The following is a 22050-nucleotide window of genomic DNA, read 5'->3' as shown; positions in this document are numbered from 1 at the left end:
TTCCATCCAGCTTCTTGGCAGCGAAACAAGTGAAGCGAACACGCCCGGCGGGAGCAGAGGCAGCGCCCTACACACACCTGCTACCCGACCCCCGGCTCTCGGGGCTTCCTGAAGAGCTGTGAGGCCTCTTCCCGCGGGAGAGGGGCTGTAGCAGGAGCGGGACCACGGGGGGAAGGACGCCTACACTGGTCAGAAGACACAAGCACTGTGATGAAAGGGGCCCAGCCGGGTAGCCCTCCCTCCCCCGGCCCCACCGGGCACACCGCAGCCTGGCACCTGGGCACCGACGTGGTGGCCGCCTCGCCGAAACGCCTACAAACGATGGACCCAGCCCCGTTTTCAACATGCAGGAAGATGGCTGACACTACCAGCTCTTCCTACAGCGAACTTAAAGATAATAGCTAACCTGCAGCCCAAAGAAGTTAAATTAGTTGCGTGTGATTCGTAAAGTGGTGAAACCTAGATGCCACATCACTCAGCTTTCAGGCCATGCTTCAGAGAAACAAAGTATTTAAACTAGAAGGGGGGACTTCCCTGGCGGTCCAGTGGCTAAGGCTCCGTGCTCCCAGTGCGGGGGGCGTGGGTTTGACCCCTGGTCCAGGAGCTAGATCCCATATGCCACAACTAAAGATCCCGCATGTCGCAACTAAAAAGATCCCGCAGGCCGCAACGAAGATCCCGCAAGCAGCAATAAAGATCCCACGCGCAGCGACTAAGACCCAGCACAGCCAAGTAAATAAATAAACATTAAAAAATAAAATAGGATTTCAGGCATTATTCAGTACACTTTCTTCATCTGAATAAACAGCTCAGTGTAACGTTTTCCATGAATATACCATGACATCACCTCTCTCTGGGCGCTGGGTTCTCTCCAGCGAAGCCACAAACAACGCCACCAGCCTGTATCCAGGAACTCGTGAACCCCGAGGATGCGGGAGCATGAGGCCCTCCGCCCGGTGCCGCTGGTGCCTCCCCAGCCCAGACCCAGCCAAAAACCCCAGCGAGAGGGCAGGTACTCACGGGGTCGGTGAGCATGGTCCTCAAGTGAGAGGACAGGGCAAGCACCGCCAGGCAGTTAAAAACGACTCCATTGACCACGGAGTACCAGAAGTCTCTGGAAGGCAGCAGCATGACAAACGTCACCACGAAGTCCGCGTACACGACCAGTAGCCACGTCACGACAGCACAGATCATGCCACAGCCGTCGCGGATGAACCAGACCCTGTCTGCCACGTCGGCCTCGGATGAAGAGGAGGAGGAAGAGTCGTAGTTGTCATTTTCGGTCAGGAGAGGATGGTGTTCGACATCCCGGAGCCGGTGTCCTGATGACGGCATGGTTTCCCTGGAGGGGCATGGGACACAACTGGTGAGGCTCCCGGGGACACACGGTCACCTGCGGCTGGCCCCAGCCACACTGCACAAGGACGACGCGGGGCAGGAGCTAGACACCCTTGGCACCCAGGCCCCAAGCCTGGGCAAGACGAGGCCTGGGGTACCACGGCCCCATCCACGGTGCCAAGGCCCGAGGGCCCGCAGCGCACACATGCCAGCAGCTGATGAGAGGCTGACAGACAAGGGGCTCTTTCACTGCTCGTTTCCACCCCGGCCCACGACCACAGAGCCCAGTTCTCGCCTGACTCTTCCCTGTTTCGCTGGGTTCTTCACTCTCACTTCTCCCTCGTCTGAACTGTGACAACGTGCGACCATGTTTTTGAGGCAGTCTTCTTTAACTCTGTGCTGTTTCTAGAACGCCCTTCCTCTTTCAGTCTTTTAACAGTTTCCTTCACTTATCTGTTCTTTCGACAACTCTCCCATATTTCCTAATACCCGAGAACACACAGGGTCAGAAACTAAAGGAAAACTTACACTTTTCCTAGCAAACATTTTGCTGCTTCTTTAAACCTATAACCTCCTGTCATCAGTGTCTGATATGAGTAGAAATACTCATGATAAATAAAGAAAGGGGAAACAGAGTCAGTTCATGTGGCCCTGTTGTTCGTGCAGGGGATAGAAAAACACTGATAGCACTTTATCAAACGACCCGAGGGCTTTCTCCACTCAGGCTCGGCTTCTTTCAAACAAGAACAGAGCAAGCGACTGTGGCCTCCCCAGCGTGGCGGGGGAGGAGGGATGAGAATGCTCTTGGGGCCGGGTCTGCTACAGCTGACGCACAGCATCCGCTCGGAATCCTGGCATTACTTCCTTCCTTAACTGTAACTGGAGCACGGGAACGATGAAAACATTACTGAATGAGTGAATCTGCTGGTGAGAGTTCCTTCTGCAAATATTTTGCAGGTTTCCCTCTCGATACAAAGATACTGACTAGTACAAGACAGCAAGGAAACTGTTCCCCGCAGCCTGCCCTTAGATCAGACAACAAGAGCTTTAAAATTACTGCAGTGAAGAAACTGAAGATAAGAATTTGGGCAGCCCCGAACCAGCCGTTCTTCAGCCAGCACACACTGGACCCGACGGCTGCCTTCCTGCTAAGGCCTCTGCCGCAGAGGCCACCCGCCCTGCAGCGCCCGAGGCTTCTCTCTGCCAAGCAAGTCATCCTGCAGAGGCAGTCCTCGTGCCTCTGAAGAGCACTCTGCAAAGGGACTCTGAACAGCAGACACGGCTACCTGGAGAGGGTGCTGGAGCGCGGTCCTGTCTACACCACTGTAAAGCCTGATGCCGCCAGGGGGCTGAGACTCTCTGGGAGGAGGACCGGCTCGGCAGCTCCACGGGCAGTGCGCTCAGCACTCCCTACCCTGAGAGGGCGTCCGTGTCTCAGCCCTGGGCTGGCTGTCAGCCCTCGTGGGAAAGGCCTGGCTCTTCTCTCCGGGCTCCCCGTCGGGTGCCCGCACGCCCCTGGGCTCACGGCAAGCGCGCATCTGTTTCCAGGCAGACGCAACAACGTGAATTGGTCCCCGTCTCAGATCCAGAGAGAGGCCTAGTGATGGCCACGGAAGTTTTTTAGTGAATCATAAATGTTCATCAAAGCCCTAGCTGAAAAACTCCCCTGACCAGAATCCCTCTGCTCTATGGCTACTCCTCAGGTAAGACACTTTCTAGGAGCAATGGGTGCCCGCCTGCTGGGCAGCGAGCAGTCGCAGGGGCCACGTGTCCAGAGACAGGCCAGCTTTTTGTCAGAGCACACTCGTGCAGCCCGAGTTCTGCCTAGAAATCAGGACCTGAGTCTTCTGGACGCCTGACCCAGTCCCGATTAACCTTCCCGGCTGAGGCACTGGTGACAGCAGCCGCAGGCCTCCCCCAGAGGGGCAGATGGCAGCTGTATTTGTGAGGAAGGGTGACTGCACACATACCAACCCCAGTGGGCGGGAAGGGACATTCCCAGAAGCACGTTAGGACACTGAGGCATCACGCCTGTGTGCTTCAGAGCTGAATTTGTAAAATCCACTAGAAGGCAAAGGGAGAACAATCTGATGCCCAAAAGTCACTTCATTTGCAAGAAAGCAATCGGTGAACACGGCGAGGTTAGGCTGAACACATCCGGTTATCTGTCATCAAGAGCAGGCGCCTTCCGCTGAGTCACAGCACTTACACTTCATTAATGCAACAGGAAGGGAGGGGAGGAAATGAAGAAACAATTCCTTTACACTCAACTAATCTAAAAATGCTGGGAACACAAGAGCAAATGGCACGGCAATTGGCGATGCGAAGCCAGGGCGAGGGCACAGCCCCACTCTGTGCTGATACCCGTCACTGGTGACTGAATACTCTGCGTGATCACCTCTGAAAAAGACCTGAAAGCACTGTGCACTGACCGACGGTTTTTCTACTTTAATGTCCAGTTTAATGGGATACTGTCTACACTCCGAACCTGAGCTGTTTATCGTCGTGTTAAATCAAGCCCCGTTTCCCAGAACGCTAAGAGCAACATTGCAGACCCCCATTATTGAAGGGACAACCACTCGAGCAAAACCCTTCCAGTGGTTTACATTTGAGAACTCCCCTCATCTTGTAATACCTGCTAGTAACTGATCAATTCTCTTCATGGAATCTTCCTCCAGGGACACACTCTCCTTTTAGCGTAGGTGGTAAGCAAACCCAAAGACAATACGTGAAAAAAAGATCTACTTGTCACCATTAACCATCTGAACTGCCCGTATTTGCCTTTTCAAAGGTGTGCAAGTTAGTGTCAGCCGTTAGAGAGGAAACAGTGATTAGAGACCTAAATAAGCAATCACTTACCTCACAAATTATTTTTAGACATTACTTGAACGTTTTGTGTCTTTTCTTCAGGATCTTAAGGTGCATACTGTCCTATGTGGTAGGATCTGAAAGATAATAAAATCTGATTAGAAAAGTTACTTATTTTATGACCAAGGCGCATATACTATTTCTCAGTGCATATGATCAACTTTGGGAGCACATGTAACCGATGTGACGCTTCACACCTGAAGTTCCGTTGCTCAGAACCATCTTTAACTATGAAATCATGAGTCCTCTAGGTTTTCGTTACTAGTAAACTGCTTGACAATCCTGAAAATTAAGTAATTTATTTTAAACCTGTCCATTTTACACTCTTGTTACTTTAGCCCTGGTCTTAAATACAAATCTCTAAGCCAAAATCCCTGAGAAAGAGCCCCAGGGATAATCCAGACCAAATCTGGTCAACCTGCATTTCAGCAGGCAGCAAGTGTTCACCGTTCACCAGCCACAGCAGAGGAATTACAGAAAAGACGAGAGAGAAAGAGGTGAGAGGTGCCCCAGGCCCCGCTGGGGGAGGGTGCCCCGGGGGAGGGGGCACGGTGCGCGAAGGAGCGGGTGGAATGAGTGAGGGGCGTCCCAGCCTGGCAGCGTCTCCCACTGGGTGGGCAAGCAGACGTAGCCTCCCTAGAAGCACTCATCTGGCCCAAGAAAAGAGGCTGGAAGACACCAAGAGGCGGCGTGTCCCCCTCCCAAAGAGGTCAGATTGCTGCCAGGTTTCCCTAAGACCAGGGCCACCAGAGGACAAAGGACCATGGACGCAGACGCTCCAAGCACACGCTCCTGGGACATCTCATCCTTAAATGTGAACCAAGAGCCAACAGATGTTCTGGAGAAAAGCTCAAACAGGTCTCATGGAAGAGCCCCAGAGAGAAAAGAGAGAAACCGGGATTTAGAGCAGGCATAACGCACAGAGAAGAAAACTTACGAGGAATTAAGAGGCTGCATTTGTGAGACAAAGGGGAACATTCTGAGAACTTCCTAGTTACTGGAAAATAAAAACATGATGGTAGAATTTTTTAATCTTACAAACAGGACTGGAAGAGAGAATGGGGAAATTTCCCAGAAAGGAGAACTAAACAACAAAGGGGAAGGGGGGAAGGATAAACTTGGAGTTTGGGATTAACATATACACACTATACAGAAAATAGATTAACCAACAAGGACCTCCTGTATAGCACAGGGAACTGTATTCGGTACCTTATGATAACCTATACTGGGAAAGAATCTGGAAAAGATTAGATATACATATATATAAAACTGAATCAGTCTGCTGTACACCTAAAACTAACACAACATTGTAAATCAGCTACAGTAAATCAGCAAAAAACAAACAAAAACAAGACAAAGACAAAGACAAAGACCTTAGGAGAGAAAATGAAATGAAATCAGAGGACCAATCCAGGAGGTCCATCTTCCAAACAACAGGTCTGGCAAAGGCACCCCGAACAAGACGTCCTTCCTCTGCACAGCTCCACTGCCACCCAGGCCGGCGGCCCCGTGTGCCTCGCAGCCTGTCCACTCTCTTTGCATCTGATATCCTTCCAACGTAACATTTTTCTCTCAGCAAACCCTCAGTTGGTGTCTGTTTTCTGAAACCAAGACCCCTGACTAGGACACCAGGGGGCTGGCGTGGAAGAGGGTGAGGGGACTCGGGGGTCGAGGGGTGGGCAGGGTAAGCTCCCCTGGTCTCCTCCCAGCAACTGGAGGCTGCTCGCTGCTTCCTGACCGGGAGTGCCCCCTCCGCCGGGCCCGGCTCTGCTGTCAGGCTCCCCTGCCCACCCGACCCTACAAGTCTCCTCAGGACCCGTCCTCCCTCCACAAGGACGTGGACAGCCTCCCCGCACCCGTCACCGCCACCCTGCACACCAAAGGTTCCCTAGCCTATCTGTGGCTCTGAGTCCCCTCTGAACTTCTCAGTAACAAATGTGGCTGTGAACCACAAGCTGCTTAAACTAACGGAGGTGAATGTATATATATATATATATATATGGTAACTCTATTCAAATACCTATGCAGTAGCCAACAGCTTTAAATGCCAGGTAACGTGCTGAACCAGTAATGCCTCATTATGCCTAGTGATACTTTCAACTTTGCATTCACATTCATTTTGAGTATCTTCAAATGAGCTTATGTTAGCACTGTTTTAAAGGAAAACCGGCTTTGCAAAACCCAGGACTGCCCATCGCAGTCCTCAGGTCTACAGCAGAATCTCTACAATGAGACCAAACCCCGTTACTTTTATAAATTTTTAAAAATAACCAAAATGGCAACCACGTCGGAAAGCGGCCTGGTACTTTCTCAGAGTTAAACCAACACCCTCCCTGTGCCTCGGCAATTCCACTTCTAGGTGTTTACCTCAAGGTGAATATGAACACAAAACGTGTACAGAACTGTTCACAGCTGCTGCATTCATTAAGTCACCAAACCAGAACAACCCAAACACCCCTCGCCAGGAGATGAATCAACAAACCACAGTATATTCATACAAGGGGGACTGCGGACGGATACAGGCCACCGTGTGGATACATCTCAAAAAACCACGCCAAGTGAAAAACACAGTATGTACAGTAGGAGTCCATCTGCATGGCACTCTGAACCAGGCGAAGCTAATTTATTTTGAAAGAAATCAGAACGGGGTTGGAGCACAAGAGGGAATGACGGAGAGTCCAAGGTAACTTTCTGAGTTGACGGAAAGGGCAGCAGGCGACACAGGCACACGCACTGTCAAACCAAATTCAATGAGCTGATAAAATTATACACTTAAAATTGTGCATTTCCCTGTACGTTAACTATGCCTCAGTTAAAAAATGAACAGGAAAAAGAATAACCAGCACAGGTACACGTGCAGGTGTAAAAGGGTGTGGTAACAGCCAGGTTCTAAGTGCTGCTGGACCCGGTCTCGCCCTACAGACGCTGCCTTCCGAGCCAGACCCTGTCACAGTTGACTTTTAACAGTATCTTCGGGCAAGTGTCTTAAACTCTTCCCCTCACTTTTTTCCCCGTGTCTATAAACAGAAGATGCATTTCTCATAAACAAACTGAAGACAAGTAAACAAAAGACATCAATATACTTTGGTGATCAGTTGCTACAAAAAAGAATGAAGAGCCAATGACTTTCACTGTTGCAATAAAAGGAAATGTCCACCCTAGAGTCTGGTATTCACGTGTACGTTAAACACTGCTTAAACTCATCACTGTTTTTACTATTCATACGCCCACTGCTGACCTATAAGAAACAGGAATAAGCACATCTCTGCTTCAGGCACAGAAGCAGCGTGTGAGGCAAACACAGGCCGTGAGATGTGCTGAATTCAAACGTGGGGGCGGGGCCTCTAAGCTGCAGACTCCATGTGAGGCCCAAGGATGCTCAACCTCGGACAGGCCCTCAGCCCACGAGGGCTCATGGGAGAGAGAGGCGGGGACCAGCCTGGTAAACAACGTGCTCGGTGTTATCCCCAGTGGCAGGCAGAGGGCGATGACGGAGAGAGATGACAATCGCTTATCCCGTCCAGAGGAACCAGAAAAGTGTCGGTTAGGACGACGGCAGGAGTGGGCCCACGGGACAGGCAAGATCGCACAGGAGAGGACAGTGCGGGAGGCACAGAGGCTGGAAGGGGAATCCGCCGGCTGCAGGGCCCTGGGCTCAGCGCGAGGGAGGGCGGGAAGGCAGGGAAGGGGAGGCCAGGGCCCTGAAATTCTGTATGTCATTCTGCTGCAAAGGGAGACTGGAACTTCGGTCAACAGACAAATGTTTTAGAAAGATAACTGGTGACAAACTAAGATTAGGATGGAAGGAGGAAGACGGGCAGCCGGGAGGCGGCTGCCATGCCCCAGAGCAGAGCTGACAGACGCAGGGCCAGCAGGGGAGCGGGGCCTGCAGGGGACGAGCAGGGGCTGGGAGCAGGAAGGCTGGCTGGAGCAGACAGCACTCCAAGGGGCCGCGACCTTCTCCCAGCAGTTCCGGTAAAGAGCCAAGAAGCTTGCAGACTGGGTGGTGAGCAAACTAAAGAAGCAAATTTGTTTAAATGTGGTTAAGTCAAGGACATACGTAGCTGGAAGGAAAAAACAATTTTTCAGTTTCCCCTCTTACGTATTATCTCATTTAAAGCTACAGTGGGGCTTCCCTGGTGGTGCAGTGGTTGGGAATCTGCCTGCCAGTGCAGGAGACACGGGTTCGAGCCCCGGTCCGGGAAGATCCCACATGCCGCGGAGCAACTACGCCCGTGCGCCACAACTACTGAGCCTGCACTCTAGAACCCGCGCTCCGCAACGAGAAGCCACCACGGTGAGAAGCCTGCGCACCACAACAAAGAGCAGCCCCCGCTCTCTGCCACTAGAGAAAGCCTGGGTGCAGCAACGAAGACCCAATGCAGCCAAAAATAAATTAATTTAAAAAAATAATAGAGCTACGATGAACCTCCCAACAAGACAGAATTCTATTTGTTGTGTAAGCTGACTTCACCCTCACTGGCTCCCAATAAATAGAATTAATGTGGCTTCTGCAACGAATTTTAATTTGTGTAACAAATGATTGCTTTGTCCAAGTATTTAATTGATGTGATACCTTGTTTTCATTTTATACTGTTCCAATAAATATCTTTATTAGTAAAAAAAATAATAAATAAAACAAGAGGACGGGACCAAGATGGCGGAGGAGTAGGACGAGGCGCTCACCTCCTCCCACAGGAACGTGGAAAGCACATCTGCACGTGGACGGCTCCCACAGAACAGCTCCTGAGCGCAGGCACAAGACCTCAGACTTCCCGAAGGGCAAGAAAACCTCCAGCTAACCTGGTAGAACAAAAGGAAAAAGAAAAAGAAAGGAATGTAGACGGGGCCTGCGCCCCAGGCAGGGAGCTGTGGAGATCAGCCTGGACAGGCGGCGAGCGTCGGAGCCTAGCAGGAGAGCACAGGAACCAGTCCGCGGAGGGCAGCACAGAGAGCAGCCTGCAAGGAAGGTCGGCGCCGCCACCCTGCGCTCCCCAGCCTCGGACGCTTATCCGTCAGTGCTGAAGCTCAGGCTTCGGAGGTCAGACCCAGGGAGAGGCCCGGGGCGGGATGCACGGAGACAGCTGAAGAGGCTGGACCGTGGCAACTGAGGGTGTGCTCGGAAGAAGCCGGGGCCTGTCAGAGAGCCAAGGCGCCGTACTGAGGGATGCACGAGGAGAGGGGAGGGACCACCATAAGAGCTGCTTTCCTGACGAGCGCTCCCAGGCAACAGGACACTGCCTACAGGAGCTCTGGGGGCGGGCGCGAGTCGCTGCCGCCATCGTGGGCTCCAGAGGCAGGCACAGGCCACCGCTACGAGACCTGCGAGCAGTCGCCAAGTGCTGCCCCCGCCCTCCCAGTAGCGCACAAGGGCGGCTGCACCTGCACACCCCGTATCAAGGGAATAAAAGCCAGCAGGTGCTGAGGAAACAGACAGCAAGCGTCCAAACTAACAGCAGCCCCTCGATTCTGGAAAAGATGGCGGAGTAGAAGGATCGAGCTCACCTCCTCTCACGAAAACAGCAACATCACAACGAACTGCTGAACAATCATCGACAAAAAAGACTGAAACCTACCAAAAAAGATATTTTACATTCAAAGACAAAAGAGAAGTCACAATGAGACGGTAGGCGAGGTGCTTTCGTGCCAAGATAATGAACAAAATGGCAATAAGAACATACATATAATTACCTAAAATTTAATGGGATTCGTAATGGATACAAAAACAAGACCCGTATATATGCTGTCTACAAAAGACCCACTTCAGACTCAGAGTCATGTGCAGACTGCAAGTGAGGCGATGGAAAACGTATTCCATGCAAATGGAAATCAAAAGAAAGCTGGAGTAGCAATACTCTTAGCAGACAAAATAGACTTTAAAATAAAGACTGTTACAAGAGACAAAGAAGGACACTACATAATGAACAAGGGATCAGTCCAAGAAGATATAACAATTGTAAATATATATGCACCCAACATAGGAGCATCTCGATATATAAGGCAAATGCTAACAGCCATAAAAGGAGAAATCGACAGTAACACAATAATAGTGGGGAAATTTAACACCCCACTTACATCAATGGACAGATAATTCAGATAGAAAATCAATAAGGAAACACAGGCCTTAAATGACCATGAAACCAGATGGACTTAATTGATATTTATAGAACATTCCATACAAAAGAAGCAAAATACACTTTCTTCTCAAGTGCACATGAAACATTCTCCAGGACAGATCAGACCTTGGGCCACAAATCAAGCCTCAGTAAATTTAAGAAAACTGAAATCATATCAAGCATCTTTCCGACCACAGTGCTATGAGATTAGAAATCAATTCAGGGGACCTCCCTGGTGGCACAGTGGTTAAGACTCTGCGCTCCCAAAGCAGGAGACCCAGGTTCGATCCCTAGTCCAGGAACTAGATCCCACATGCATGCTGCAACGAAGAGTCCACATGCCACAGCTAAGGACCTGATGCAATCTAATAAATAATCAAATATTTAAAAATAAATAAATATTTGTTTATTTTTGGCTGTGTCGGGTCTTTGTTGCTGCACTTGGACTTTCTCTAGTTGCGGCGAGCGGGGGCTACTCTTCATTGCAGTGCACGGGCTTCTCACTGCAGTGGCTTCTCTTTGTTGTGGAGCACGGGCTCTAGGTGTGTGGGCTTCAGTAGTTGTGGCACGTGGGCCCAGTAGTTGTGGCTCATGGGCTCTAGAGTGCAGGCTCAGTAGTTGTGGTGCACGGGCTTATCTGCTCCATGGCATGTGGGATCTTCCCGGACCAGGGCTTGAACCTGTGTCCCCTGCATTGGCAGGCAGATTCTTAACCGCTGCGCCACCAGGGAAGTTCCAATAAAAAAAAAGAAAGGAAGAAAGAAAGAAAGAAAGGGAGGAAGGAAGGAAGGAAGGAAGAAAGAGAGAGAGAAACAGAGAAAGAAAGAAAAAGAAAGAGAGAGAAAGAAAGAAAGGGAGGGAGGGAGGGAGGGAGGAAGGAAGGAAGGAAAGAAGGAAGGAAGGAAGGTAGGTCGGTCAATTCTGGGAATAAAAACCACAAATACACGAAGGCTAAACAATATGTTACTAGACAACCAATGGATCACTGACGATATCAGAGAGGAATTCAAAAAATACCTAGAGATAAATGACAACAAAAACAAGATGATCCAGAACCTGTGGGACACAGCAAAAGCAGTTCTAAGAGGGAAGGTGAGAGCAATACAGTTTTACCTTGGGAAACAAGAAAAATCTCAAACAACTTAAACTTACACCTAAAGCAACTAGAGAAGAAAGAACAAACAAAACCCAAAGTTAGTAGAAGGAAAGAAATCATAGGGGCTTCCCTGGTGGTGCAGTGGTTAAGAATCCGCCTGCCAATGCAGGGAACATGGGTTCGAGCCCTGCTCCAGGAAGATCCCACATGCTGCGGAGCGACTAAGCCTGTGCGCAATGAAAGCAATGAAGACCCAACGTAGCCAAAAATAAAAATAAATAAAAGAAAATAAGTAAATTTAAAAAAAAAAGAAAAGCTATGATGAACCTAAAGAAGGACTTGGTCTCCCTATTTTACAGATGAGCCACCCCGGACCCCCAGTTAGTCTGGGACCTCCACACAAGTCCCACCATGCTGCTTCTCGGTTTGAACAGGCCACACTTTTAAAAAGCCTAGGACAGCCCCAAAGAGATGTAACGAAGAGAGACTGAGGACGAAATGCCTAGTTAAGCCAACTAAACAATCAGATTAAGAAACTATAAACCAAGAGGTCCTGGCATGGTTGCTTTTTTCTTTCTCATTTTATGGTTATTTGAGCTTTTCCTGCAACTACAAAAGAAACATAGGCTCATTTTTTCTGTTTTTAAAGAATAAGGGTCCCAGTCTGCAGACGCAGGGGCTGACAGAGCAGAGGGACCCTTCTTCCCTAGGCGGGGGAGGGTGGGGGAGAGGGTACGGAGAAGATGGACGACGCAGAGCTAAAGCAGATCCCACCCCACACGCCGTTCTGAGCGGCAGGAGGTGGGCTGTGGGCGCTGGAAGTGGAGAAAAGCTGAGGACGCGACTGAGACTGGAAAAAGGAAGGCGGGTAGGGGAGGTGGCAAGAGAGAGCTGAAACTCAGCACCGTGGGCCAGACAGCGCTGGAACCCCGGTTCCCAATAAACGCCACAACAGCCAGGCCTTTCATCCACAAGCGCAGCCTGGACCCAAAGCCCTGCAGGGGGTTGGGGGTTCGCCATGGAGGGCAGGACGAAGGGGAGCAGCCTGCGAAGCCAGGTGACAGGAAACTGCGAGGGACTGGAGGTCCTGAGGCCTGGAGGATGTGCAAGGGAGTCAGGTCGCGGCAGGGGTGTGTGTGTGTGTGTGTGTGTGTGTGTGTGTGCGTGCGTGCGTGTGTGTGTGATTTATCCTCTTCAATGGTACATTTTCCATCATTTAGTCTAAATTTCATTCTTTCAATTTCTTGATATTCTCTCAACTTAGTATGATGTAAGATACATAAGTATGACCAAAAAATAAGCCTGCGAGGTGCAATTTTAAGAACTCAGAGGAGAAAAAAAATTTTTAATTAAAAAAAAAAAAAGTTTCTTGGGCTTCCCTGGTGGCGCAGTGGCTGAGAGTCCGCCTGCCGATGCAGGGGACACGGGTTTGTGCCCCGGTCTGGGAAGATCCCACGTGCCGCAGAGCGGCTGGGCCCGTGAGCCGTGGCCGCTGAGCCTGCGCGTCCGGAGCCTGTGCTCCGCAAAGGGAGAGGCCACAACAGTTAGAGGCCCGCGTACCGCCAAAAAAAAAAAAAGAATGGAGCATTCAGACAGCCTACCCCAGTGCCTTGGCTCCAGTGCATTCAGTGCCACTGCAGTTATGTTCTTGTATGTTCTTTCCATCAATCTGCAGTCATGAAAGGTTTAGTTTGTGCTTTCAAACCAGACCAGTAATGTATGCCATACGAACCAGTATCTTCTTCTCAAGTTACTGAATCTGAAGAACAGAATATTAACCTTTAAGGGAAAAAACCAATGGAATATTAAGTGAACAAAAGCCAGGTCTCAATAATGCGCTGGCACACTGTCCACACTGTGAACAGTAAACTTATGTAACCTTTCCAGAAAGGTCTTTCAAACTAAAACAAAACAGGGCAAACTGAGAAACACACAAGGAGCCCAGGCTCTGGGAGAGGAAAGCCAACCTCACGGGGGTGGGGAGGGGACGACACTGGGCTTTTCCCCATCCCAGCAGCCACTCTTCAGCCTCCTGCCAGGTCCTTCTCCTCCACAGACGTGGAACTGTGGCGGTGCCTGGGCTGGGTCCTGGGTTGTCCTCTTTAGCTACATGCTCTCTGAATAATCTCCCAGGATCTCAGGCCCATGTAGTCAGAAAAGATGCCCCTGGGAAGCTGCCAAGCGTAGTGCGTTACTGGGCGTCTCCAGTCCGTCACTCAGCAACTCCACGGCAGGGTCAAAGCAGAAACCCCTCCACCCACCAAAACCTCCTGAGCCTACCTTCTCGTCTCCATAAATGGTACCAAGGTCAAAAGCCAGGACACACCCTTCATTCCACTCTTTTCCCAACCTCCCCACACCTAACCCGTCAGCAGGTCCTGTGGGCTGGACCTCCAACACCGACCCAGATCAAGGCTGCCCCGCCCGGGCAGCACAAACCAGCGCTCCGTTTCCACACTCACTGCCTCTGTGCGCCCATAACCCACTCCCCGATCAGCACCCAGGCCCAGCTTTTACAGATGTAAGTGGGTCCTGCCACTCCCTTACCTATTAAAACCAGCCAATTGCTGCCTCGGTGGTTAGAATAACACCCAAAGGCCACCCTGTGGCTACACAGCCCTACCTGGCCCGGAGCCTGTGGACCGCACCTCTTACCTCCCCTCCCACCCGGGCTGTCTCGTTCCTCTGTCATCACCGCAACAGAATGTTCTCGTAATATCCCCAGCACACCCCGAACTCCGCAAACCCTTGTTCAGTGAGAGAAGGAAAAGCAAAAACAAACCCCAAAGGAACCGGAAAGGAGTAAGAAAGAGGGTCAAAGTGGGAGGCCTGGGGTGGGGTGGGATGGGATGGGGTCAGACGGTCCGGGGAGCTGAAGGGGGAGAAACGTGGACGGGTTAAGGGGGGAGAGGGAGAAGGGGAGGAAGGAGAGAGACCCACGCTGGCAGGGCTTTTTCTGGGTGTGTCACTGGGAGCACACAGGCTGCACGAGGCAGCCTCAAAGGCACGTGTACACAAATGCCAAAGCTTCCACCTTTATCCCCATACCAGAGCCACAGCCGGAAAGTCAAATGGAGGAGCTATTTTTAATCCCAACATGGTAACTAAACCCTCAAGAATTCCAAAGCCAGAGACAAAAAGAACCCCAGAGTCCCCAAACGCTTCAAGTGTCCCGTCCCAGGGAAAAGCTGAGCCTGAACCAAGCTGGTGAATCCCCGCCTCTTTCCTTATCTTCCTAAATGGGGTTTCTTTGTTTAATAGGAAATGAACTTTTGTAACATCAGACTTGCCCAAACCTGCAACACGAGGCCCATCTGACCCGCTCACAGTGAACCTAGCTCTCAGATGCAAGTTAACGACAATGTAAGATACTGGAATGTGAAAGGATAGGCCAGTTACTGAACATCTGCCATGGGTCAGGACCTTTGTATACATCACGACGGTGAACCCTGCCGCTACCCTAAAAACGAGGTGCTCGCTAAGGGATGAGGAAATTGCGCCTTCGAGCTGCAGTACCCTGCCCAAGCTCACGGCCAGCAAAGTGTGGAGTCGGGGCTGTTCCGACTCCAAAGCCCATGCTCTTCCATGAAAACACAGCATCTCCCTGAGCACTTGGTTTCAGAAAACATGTTCCGTAACGTGGACACTGAATCTGGGAAATACAGACCGCTAAGAATTCAAAACGTCCCGACCAGAAATACTGTAAGAGCCTGTCTCAAGAGAAACTGGAAGCTTCTCTATCCTGCCTGCCCCTGCTTATTACTAGGTCTGCAAACGCACTGCGCCCTGTCCCAGAATGACCCAAACCACCAGCTTAACACAGAGCTGGCCTCTCCTTCCATTTACTGATAACACTCCTCACACAGCCAGTATTTACTAAGCACCTTTTTTTTTTTTTTAATGTTGAGCCTTCTTTTAATTTATTTATTTTTATTTTTGGCTGTGTTGGGTCTTCGTTTCAGTGCGAGCGCTTTCTCCAGTTGCGGCAAGCGGGGGCCACTCTTCATCGCGGTGCGCGGGCCTCTCACTGTCGTGGCCTCTCCTGTTGCGGAGCACAGGCTCCAGACGCGCAGGCTCAGTAGTTGTGGCTCACGGGCCCAGTTGCTCTGCGGCATGTGGGATCCTCCCAGACCAGGGCTCGAACCCGTGTCCCCTGCATTAGCAGGCAGATTCTCAACCACTGCGCCACCAGGGAAGCACTACTAAGCACCTTTTAACCTCTGGACACAAGGCCTCTTCTTCCCTCATTCCTACGTGCTGCCCACGCTTCCTGCTTACAGCTCTGACCGTTCCCTTCCCACTTTTCTCACAACCCAAGCTTAGGCACCCTCACCTCTGGCTGTACCTCTGTAGAACCCTAACCAACAGAGGCGCCAAACCTTGGGACCATGGCATTCAAGGCGCCACTGAATCTGGCTCCCCTGCCCTTCCAGGCTCTTCCACGCAGCGTTCATCCTGCTTCCCCTGCTGGGCCTGTTCACACCTCTGTGCTTCTGCTCCCGCTGTTTCCTCCAATTAGAAGACTCTCGCTCTCTGCCTATTTACCACGCACCCACTATGTACAAACCACTGCAGGGTAAGTGTTTTCAAAACTGTGAGGTGCTGTACCAATGTAAGGCATTATCTTGGCCCCATGAAGAGTCTGGATTTATTAGACAATTATTAAAATTCTACTAGAGGTTTTTCAAGAATAGAATGAACTAGTAAGCAAAACAAGAATACGTCTGTAGATAGAGGCAAAGAAGTGAGTGAAAGAGAAAAAAAATCAGAGGCAAGTGAGAGTAAGTGACTAAATGCCGTCCCCTAACAGGCAGACCAAAGTACAGACACATGTTAAACTGGAAAGGAGGCGTTTTCTCCTCCTCAGAGGCAAGGGGAAGAAAAAGACTGATGGGCATTCAGAGATATCTCAGCTGGAATGGAGTCAAAGTTGAGAGAACTCTCCCAGCAGCCTCTGCTCTATGATCTATAAGGGAGAGTCCTCTGTCAATAGTAAAGCAAAAAAAGTGTGTGTGTATATATATAATATAGATACACATATATACATAATTTTAAGTGAGGTATAGTTGATTTACAATATATAAGTTTCAGGTGTATGACATTCACAATTTTTAAAGGTTATATTCCATTTATGCTGCAACTAAGGAGCCCTGGAGCCACAACTAAGGAGCCCGCCTGCCACAACTGAGGAGCCCACATGCTGCAACTAAAGAGCCAATGAGCTGCAACTAAGGAGCCCGCCTGCCACAACTGAGACCCGGTGCAACAAAGCAAATAAATAAAAAAATTTAAAAATTGGCTGTATTCCCTGAGTTTTACAATATATCCTTGGAGCGTATTTATTAACGATGGTTTGTACCTCTTAATCCCCCACCCCATCTTGCCCCTCCCCTTCCCTCTCCCCACTGGTAACCACTGGTTTGTTCTATAGCTGTGAGTCTGCATCTCTTTTTAAAAAGTATATTTTTAAGGAAGGCACCATGAATGAAGGAAGGATGCTGTGTAATAAAGAATTTAACCCCGCTCAAATGAAGGTCTGGGCTTTATCATTGGCTGACCATCTGATTTAGGGTGGGGACTGGCCACACCAGAAAGACCAACATGATTCAGGGTGGGGCTCTGGGTCACGCAGTATCAGTTGACCTGGAAACTGAGATCAACCTTGTGGGCGGTCAATCAATCAATCATTTATGCCCATGTCACAGAAGCCCAATAAAGACTGCAAACACCAAGGCTCAGGTGAGCATCCCTGGTTGGCAATACCCGGCGCACAGTGTCTCGTGTCAACACCAGTTACGCACCACGTTCCAGCTCCTTGGGGAGAGGACAATGGAAGCTCCGTGTTTGGTACAGCCCCAGATCCTTTCCTGAGAGCCGCTTCACTCGGCTGACTTTAATAAGCCATAACTCTGAGCACAACAGCTTTCAGTGAGTTCCGTGAGGCCTGCTAGCTAGTAATCGAACCTGAGGGAGCCTTGGGGAACCCCCAGACTTGCAACTGGTGTCAGAAGTGACGGTGGTCTTGTGTGGACTGTTCCCTCTCAACTTTGTAGCTGACCAACTCTGCAGGTGGCCCAAACTCTTCTCAGGTGCTTCAGCTGAAGGGTCACACACAAGTTGCTAACCTGACCCTGGAAACTGGCTTTGGGGACAAAAGGGAGCAAGAGTGAGTGTTTAGATTCTATACTTTATGCTCTGCTCTAGTGTTCGAACTTCTTTTTTTTTTTTTAACAAAACAAGCATGTATTACCTCTGTAATTAAAACATTACTTTAAAGAAACATACCCCCAAAAAGCTGCTTTAAGAAAACTATCTTGTAGAGTTGCTCAGCACGGATTGGAGCAGGGAAATTCTGGAATCATCAGGAAAACTACTTCTCAATTCATCCCAAGCATTAACTTCACATGTGAACTTACTGCTCGTTCCATTTCCTCACATTAACAAAGATTATGTGATTTATGTCACCAAAGGGTCCCAGCCTTGCAGGTAAGTTTCAGAAAGAATGTAAAAGCATGTCCAGACTTTTGACTGGCTCAAGGCTGTTCTCATACAAAGTTCCTTTCAGTACTTTCTCTCTGTCGCTGACAGGGTCATTCTATTCATGCTAATATTTGTCCTTTCTAGAAGAGGACTTCTGCTTTCATAGTGCATTGATTAGCAAGGCTGAAAATTCCTAATTCACTCCTTGTAATCGAGGCAGGCTCTGAGTCATTGGTAAAAAAAAATAATAAAAAATAACAAAAGAAAACTTTTTTTTGTTTGATGTATACATCTCTACCCACTTTGCTTTGACGTGAGATGTGTGCATAAAGAGTTCCAGTTGTTGGGCTTCCCTGGTGGCACAGTGGTTGAGAGTCCGACTGCCGATGCAGGGGACACGGGTTCGTGCCCCGGTCCGGGAAGATCCCACATGCCGCGGAGTGGCTGGGCCCGTGAGCCATGGCCGCTGAGCCTGTGCTCTGCAACGGGAGAGGCCACAACAGTGAGAGGCCCACGTACCGCAAAAAAAAAAAAAAAAAAAAAAAAGAGAAAGAATTCCAGTTGTTGATTTATGAATTATTTAGGAAATTACTATCAAATAGTCTCATGCTCCTCCACCTCACAACTGAAAAGCCCACCTACCAGCCTCACTCCTGAAAGCATACAACCCAAATAATGTCAGTCACTCGACGCTTCTATTTACCAGAATCTCCAAGAGGTGCAATTTAAGACGTCTATTCCATTCCGTTTTTCAAATATCCCAAGAGCCGTTCTCTTTAATCAAGTACTCTGGGGCTTCCCTGGTGGTCCAATGGCTAAGGTTCCACGCCCCCAATGCAAGGGGCTTGGGTTTGATCCCTGGTCAGGGAACTAGATCCCACATGCCGCAACTAAGAGTTCGCATGCCGCAACTAAGTTTGCATGCTGCGACGAAGATCCCGCATGCCGTAACTAAGACCCAGCACAGCCAAAATAAATAAATATTTAAAAAAAAAAGTATTCTGACTTCCTAAGAAGCAAATTTACGGCGCGGGCTTTCTCTAGTTGCAGTGAGCGGGGGCTACACTTCGTTGTGGGGCGTGGACTTCTCACTGCAGTGACTTCTCTTGTTGCGGAGCATGGGCTCTAGGCGTGTGGGCTTCAGTAGCTGTGGCCCACTGGCTTAGTTGCCCCGTGGCATGTGGGACCAGACCAGGGCTCGAACCGGTGTCCCCTGCATTGGCAGGCGGATTCTTAACCACTGAGCGACCAGAGAAGTCCCCAAGGTGACTTTCTAAAAAGGCGACTTCAGATAAGTAAACCTTGTTAAGACAGAATCAAAAAGATTAAATCTGACTTTTAAAAAGGTGACTTTAAGCAAATAAAATTTGTGAAAGTATCAACAGATTAAATTCATCATCTTTAAGGTGAAGAGTCTAAGAAGAAATATACATTGGCCCAGATTTCTAGACCATTTGAGACAGCAGTAGTAAAACGGATAAATCTATGTACATTAAGTACAAACACTAAGCAGACTGCAAACATTAAACACTGTAGCATTGCTTGGACAGCCCTTTACACCACCTGGTCAGTAAAAGAAGCTACAAAGCTACATCAACAGTTCTTAACCCCCCCCCCCAAAAAAAACTGGTTACCCATAAGCCAATAAAGTGTGTCCATCCGACAGCGAAAAGAGACTTAGTTTCAGCAGCAATGACGCCTCAGGAGAGATGAGCCTTGGCGACAGCAAGAAAAGATGCAAACATTGCCCTGAAGGCTGACCTGACTGTCCCAGGTGCCCTGGCAGGCAATCCCCCAAAGATCATTGGCAGGGGAAGGGAAGATAAGGAAGAAGGTGGGCAAAGAATAAAAAAGGAAAATTAAAACTTACAAGGGAGGGAAGAACTGGAGCATTCATTCGAGAAGCCATGGGTGACGTGAGAGGAAGCCCACTGTAACGCATGCCTATAAACTACTCCTTACAGCTTACACAGGATTTACTGCCACTCTTCTAACTCCAACGACAACCCCGTTATTGGTTATTAAAGGAGAAAACCGCGGCTCGGAGCCCTGAGTGTCACACCCAAGGTCAGGCAAAAAGCTGGGGCTGCAATTCGGGCCCTACCCCGAAAGATACACTAAGGAGTGACAAGGAGACACCTGGAAGAGAAGTCAAGCGCTGGCACAGAGGTGCCCCGAGGAACTCGGGAAGGTCGCAGGTGCGGGGTGGGGTGGAGGAAAGGGCGCAGGGGGCTCGGGGCTGGCGGACGGGGGCCTGGAGTGGCCGGGAGACCCGGGCGCGAGCAGCCCGCCCCGGCCCACCGCACTCACCCGAGGCCCGGGCGGGGTCGCCCGGCGCTGCGGCTCCTCCCGGCCTGCGGCGGCGGCGGCGGCGACTGCAGCGGCCGAGGCAGGGACGCATCATGCGGCCGCACTCATGGCCGGGCCGGAGGGGGCCCCGCGGCTCGGCTCGGTCCTGCCGGGCCGGTCGGAGGGAGGCGGCCTCCGAGCGGACTCGAGAGACAGAGCCCAACCTGGAGAGCTTGGCGGCACGACCCCCGGAAGTGAACCTCGCGTGGTCAGCGGCGCCGCGTTTGCGCAGTTCCGGTCGCCCCGCTCCCGGCAGCGGAGAAGGGTGTTTGAGGTGGTTTGCTGGGACTCGGCGGCCGGGATCCCTTTGGGACAGAGGACCTTAAAGACTGACATTTCCCAGAGAAAGGCGACTCTTAGTCGCAAGGTCCCCTCGCTAAAATAAAGGGACCCATTCAAACTGAGGTCCGGAAGAGAAAGGATGAGGGCTACGTGCTACCGCAAGGTCCAAGCCGCGCGGCTAGGCTTTTTGACTCGGGGAGGAGTTCTTGCCCGGGTTTACTGAGCCCGTGGTGGCCCTCCTGAGCCAGCGTTAGGTGTGACCTGTACGGCGTGCGAGGACGGAACACGGGTTAATGGAGAAGCGCGAGTGGGAACGACGGAGCCAGAAAGCACGTGGGGAGTAGGGGAAGCGCCATTGGATGCGCGATTCCTGATTCGCTGAGCCTCTGGTTCCCCTCTGAGCGACCTGGAAACCATGGCATCCCAGCGATTCCTTCCAGATGCTAAGTCCTAAGGTTTTTGAAGGTGGAAACGTGGTTGGGTTTTTTGGGGGGGGGGGGTGGGAGTGGTATTTCCTACAATATTTGGGACAATTTCCGCAGGGCTGGGAAGTAGGCGCTCAGTGTTTGTTATTAAACTCTTTAAGTACCCACTAACTTGTAAGATTGATTAGAAACAGTCATTGCAGCTGCGGGATCTATCAGACTCCGCTGCAAGCCACCTTTTTACAATTTACCGTTCTTACTCCCAGAAACGCTTATTATACTTGCTATGAGCAAATTAAGAGTATCTTTTTTTTTAATTGAAGTATAGTTGATTTACAATATCGTGTTAGTTTGAGGTGTACAGCACAGTGATTTCAGTTATACATAGATATACATATGTATCTATTCTTTTTAAGATTCTTTGCCCTTATAGGTTATTACAAAATATTGAGTATAGTTCCTTGTGCTATACAGTAGGTCCTTGTTGGTTATCTATTTTATATATAGTAGCGTGTATGTTAATCCCAACCTCCTAATTTATCCCTCCCGCCAAAAGAGTATCTTTTAAAAAAAAAAAAAGAAAAGCTTAAATCATGACTGTCATACAAATATAAACACATGTCAGAGATTTAATTTAACTCACTGATTCTTGAGGAAGTAGGTAAGGTGATACATGTGGTTCAGAGATGAGTCCGAAAGGCAGGCACATGTGTGCAGTGAGGAAGGCTGCAGTGAATTTGCTTAGTAGCTGCTTCTGGCTTCTTCTACAATGGGGAGGTCAATTGAACTTCTACCAGACGAGATTCATTTGTATGTCTGATGTCGGTGGACAAAAATTGTTACCAAGTTGGTCAGCTGGACCTGCGCCGGGGTCCTAGCCCCAGCCGAGACCTCTTGTCTTTTTCCGATCAGATTCGCACAGACAACGATGAAACCAGTGCTGAGACTGGAACAGTACCAGCTGTATTTAGTGGCCAAAGAATGGAAAGGGGGCATCTAGTTCGCAAATCGACTTCTCCACCCAATTCAGGGGGAGCCACCAAATATATTGGCAGGTCGAGGTTAACAGGAGGGAATTGGAAGGAGTGGGAGGAAT

General features: G+C 50.0%; 1 protein-coding gene across 2 annotated transcripts in view; it reads right to left on the bottom strand.

Annotated features, from left to right (window-relative positions):
• The window catches only part of ZDHHC7 (zDHHC palmitoyltransferase 7), a 32726-nt gene extending 12285 nt beyond the window's left edge, over positions 1-20441 (bottom strand). The window contains exons 1-3 of one of the 2 annotated variants that reach the window (XM_079907931.1): positions 20209-20441; positions 4198-4283; positions 1021-1342 (exon numbers count right to left, since the gene is read on the bottom strand). In XM_079907931.1, coding sequence (XP_079764057.1) covers positions 1021-1335 — 315 coding nt within the window. In that variant the 5' untranslated portion in view covers positions 1336-1342; positions 4198-4283; positions 20209-20441. Of the gene's footprint in view, positions 1-1020; positions 1343-4197; positions 4284-8892; positions 8976-20208 lie in introns of those variants that run through there. The other variant, XM_079907932.1, reaches the window with a different exon arrangement.
• Positions 20442-22050: the final 1609 nt, after the last annotated feature.

Source organism: Stenella coeruleoalba (assembly GCF_951394435.1).
Source record: "Stenella coeruleoalba genome assembly, chromosome: 20".
Classification (NCBI taxonomy): domain Eukaryota; kingdom Metazoa; phylum Chordata; class Mammalia; order Artiodactyla; family Delphinidae; genus Stenella; species Stenella coeruleoalba.
This window is presented reverse-complemented; position numbering and strand designations above follow the sequence as displayed.